General features: G+C 35.6%; 1 protein-coding gene across 3 annotated transcripts in view; it reads left to right on the top strand.

Annotated features, from left to right (window-relative positions):
• cdk19 (cyclin dependent kinase 19) overlaps nucleotides 1-3,102 on the top strand; it is a 42,148-nt gene that overhangs the window by 25,124 nt on the left and 13,922 nt on the right. For all 3 annotated transcript variants that reach the window (XM_016439801.1, XM_016439800.1, XM_016439799.1), the window contains exons 8-10: nucleotides 2,001-2,070; nucleotides 2,300-2,372; nucleotides 2,930-3,027. In XM_016439801.1, coding sequence (XP_016295287.1) covers nucleotides 2,001-2,070; nucleotides 2,300-2,372; nucleotides 2,930-3,027 — 241 coding nt within the window. The remainder of the gene's footprint in view (nucleotides 1-2,000; nucleotides 2,071-2,299; nucleotides 2,373-2,929; nucleotides 3,028-3,102) is intronic.

The following is a 3,102-nucleotide window of genomic DNA, read 5'->3' as shown; positions in this document are numbered from 1 at the left end:
CGAAGGTCTTACGGGTTTGGAACAACACGAGGGTGAGTAATTAATGACAGAATTTTCATTTTAGGGTGAACTACCCCTTTAAGTTTAAATATTCTACCAGCTTTTTCACTTTCTTTAAAGCCTGAATTCTTTTGTCCTTGTGTGGGTCCACTTCCCACATGTATTTGAGTTGCAAGTTTGATATATTACTTGCATATATATATATTAGTGTTACTGTTTTGAGTTGTTTTTTTAACTTAAGTGTTACATAATGTGAAGCTGTTAATAAATTGTCATTGATTTGTTGAATGAATGATATTGTGGGTTTATCTGAATGTGGTATGATTATACGACAATAATGGTGCAGCAGTTGAACACACAGGAAACGTAGCAGACAGTGTTTATAGACTCTGTCATATAGACTCTATATGATTTCTGCCCATCCAAAAATGCTGGGAAAGTGCAATCCCATAAATGCGCCGATGGGAGAGTAAAGATCTGCGACTGAGCAAATTAAAGAAAACAGACACAGATCATTTCCACAATAACCAACACGATCTACCAAGAGCTGCGCAAATGAGCGTAAGCTCGCAAACAAGCAGAGCCGATGATAATCAGGTGTGTGTAATCTACTAGAAACAGGTGCAGAATGAGTTAAGACCTGCTTTTTGGGGGGCGGTAAATAATGGCTCATATACCAGTCAACTGACTATGCACATTGCATGATTTATTTAAGTACTCTCCTCCCATGAATTTTGTGTCTGAAAGGGAACTCCTACAAATGCAGTAAAGTCAGCCACAAAAATAACTATCCATGCATTTTCATGTCTAATTTGTCACTGTGTCTTTAGCAAATCCTGATAGTAGTTTTTTTAACACCAAAAGAGGCTTTGCACTGGTACAGTGTTAGTAAATCTGGCCATTATTTGTTAATAAGTGGTTGTGAAGCTCCCAGGGTTTTGTTGAAGCTTCTTTGTTGTTTTGGCCCTGTTTTTTGTTCTTGTTTTTCTGAAAAATAAAAAAAAGATAATCATTAGCAGGTTCCTACACCGTATGGAAAAGTATGGAATTTGATTTGAGTATTTTCCAGTTCTGGAAAAATAAGAATCAGTATGGAAAAATTTTTGTGTTTCCAGACTATGGCCCCTATTCTGTTTTCTAAAATATAAAATGCATAATTTCTAAAAAATAAATGTATCATACAAGCAGAGTGGTTTGCATGAAAAAGTGTGGAAGCATAACAAACAAAATCCTACATTTTCAGCTGAGCAGAATTATGAATATTTATAATCAGGTGTGGCCATTGCCCTGTGCTTGGTGGATTTTTAGCCTCATTCCATTCCTGATGGATCATTTTGCACTGAAAAGTACTTTTTTAGAATTAAAGAAACACAGTTGTACGTCTTATTTAATTAAAACTAACATTCAAATTGACCTTTTCTTCGTTCAGGCTTGTTTGTAGTAGTGTTGTCAAAAGTACCAGTATGTTGGTACCAAGTCAGTCTGAAATCTTAAATATGTAAATATGCCTCTGTGTAGGAACCCTGAGTTATCCACACAACATAAACATGTGTGTGTCTCTCTGTTGATTTGTTCTGAATGATACATGCCTTATAGGCAGTATTTATTTTACAGTACATGCTCTCAGGTGTACTTACAGTATACTTACCCTAGAAGGTTCTGGGTAATATGAGGTATCTACATGTGTTAAGGTTAGGTTTAGGGGTCGGTTGAGGGGTAGTACCGAATTATTAACCCATTATTGTAATTACTATAATAAGAACATGTACATGCTGTATAATAAAGAGCTAGCAGTTTCACCATAAACAATGTAAATGCAGGTGCTTTAATTGTAAGTACAATGTAACAAATGCACCCAAGAATTGTATCAAATGCATAATTTGATACAATTCTTGCACCTGACAAGTGAGTCCATGTGCTATTATTAGTCCTTATTTGGACTCGTAGCCTTGTTAAATGTCACTGTGCACTATTATATTATGTTTATGTGTAATTCCTAGATAAAGACTGGGAAGATATCCGGAAAATGCCAGAATATCCGACTCTACAGAAAGATTTCAGAAGAACCACGTGAGTGCGGGGCTCTGTTCCAGAGTAACACCAAATGTATTCTCAACAGCAAAAACAAAATGAGTGTTGATTTTATGTCATGGTTTATATTTTTTTCGTGTGAGTGTTTTCTAGCTCTGTATACAGAAGAACAGCAAGACAGTTCTGTACTGTTTGAACACAGATGACTATGTATTATATTTTGTGGAGAGATGTGCATATATAGTGATTCTTTTGATGTGTTTTACAGATATGCCAACAGCAGTCTTATCAAATACATGGAGAAACATAAAGTCAAGCCAGACAGCAAAGTGTTTCTACTGGTGAGTCTATTGTACACTTGTTTCAAATTGTATATGGAATCAACTTTGACTTATATAAAAGGGATACAGTACTGTGCAGACATCTTGGACACATTATATGCTTCACAAAAACATTAGTTTTAAGATGGTTACTTATTTAAATCATTTGCTTCAGTGTTGCAGTATGAAGTTTCAATTTTAGACATTCCTCTTGCAAATATTGCAAAAATCCAAGAAGAGTCATTTTGGAATGTTTCTTGCATTAAAAAACAAACATTTAAAGTTTTGTGAAATAAATAGTTATGTCATCGATCTATCTGTTTAATATCTGTTAGTTACACTATTGAACGTCTGCATTTAGTGTCCATACATCCATTGCCTGATTGTGGCTTCCTGAACACCAACTAGTCAACTAATCACTAAACTAGTCAACTAATCAATAAACTAGTCAACTAATCACTAAACTAGTCAACTAATCACTAAACTAAACTAGTCAACTAATCACTAAGTAAAGCCCACCAACTCTATTATGTGAATTTGCACATCTTTCCCACAGTAATTAATATAATCTAATCTAGCTCCAGAAATTGCTGACTATGGACCCCACCAAAAGAATCACTTCTGAGCAGGCACTGCAGGACCCATATTTCCTGGAGGACCCCTTACCTACATCTGAGTAAGACTCATTCCACACACACACACACACACACACACACACACACACAGAACCCATGTCTCACACACACACACA

This window comes from Sinocyclocheilus anshuiensis, unplaced genomic scaffold (assembly GCF_001515605.1).
Source record: "Sinocyclocheilus anshuiensis isolate Anshui unplaced genomic scaffold, SAMN03320099.WGS_v1.1 scaffold1518, whole genome shotgun sequence".
Lineage (NCBI taxonomy): Eukaryota > Metazoa > Chordata > Actinopteri > Cypriniformes > Cyprinidae > Sinocyclocheilus > Sinocyclocheilus anshuiensis.
This window is presented reverse-complemented; position numbering and strand designations above follow the sequence as displayed.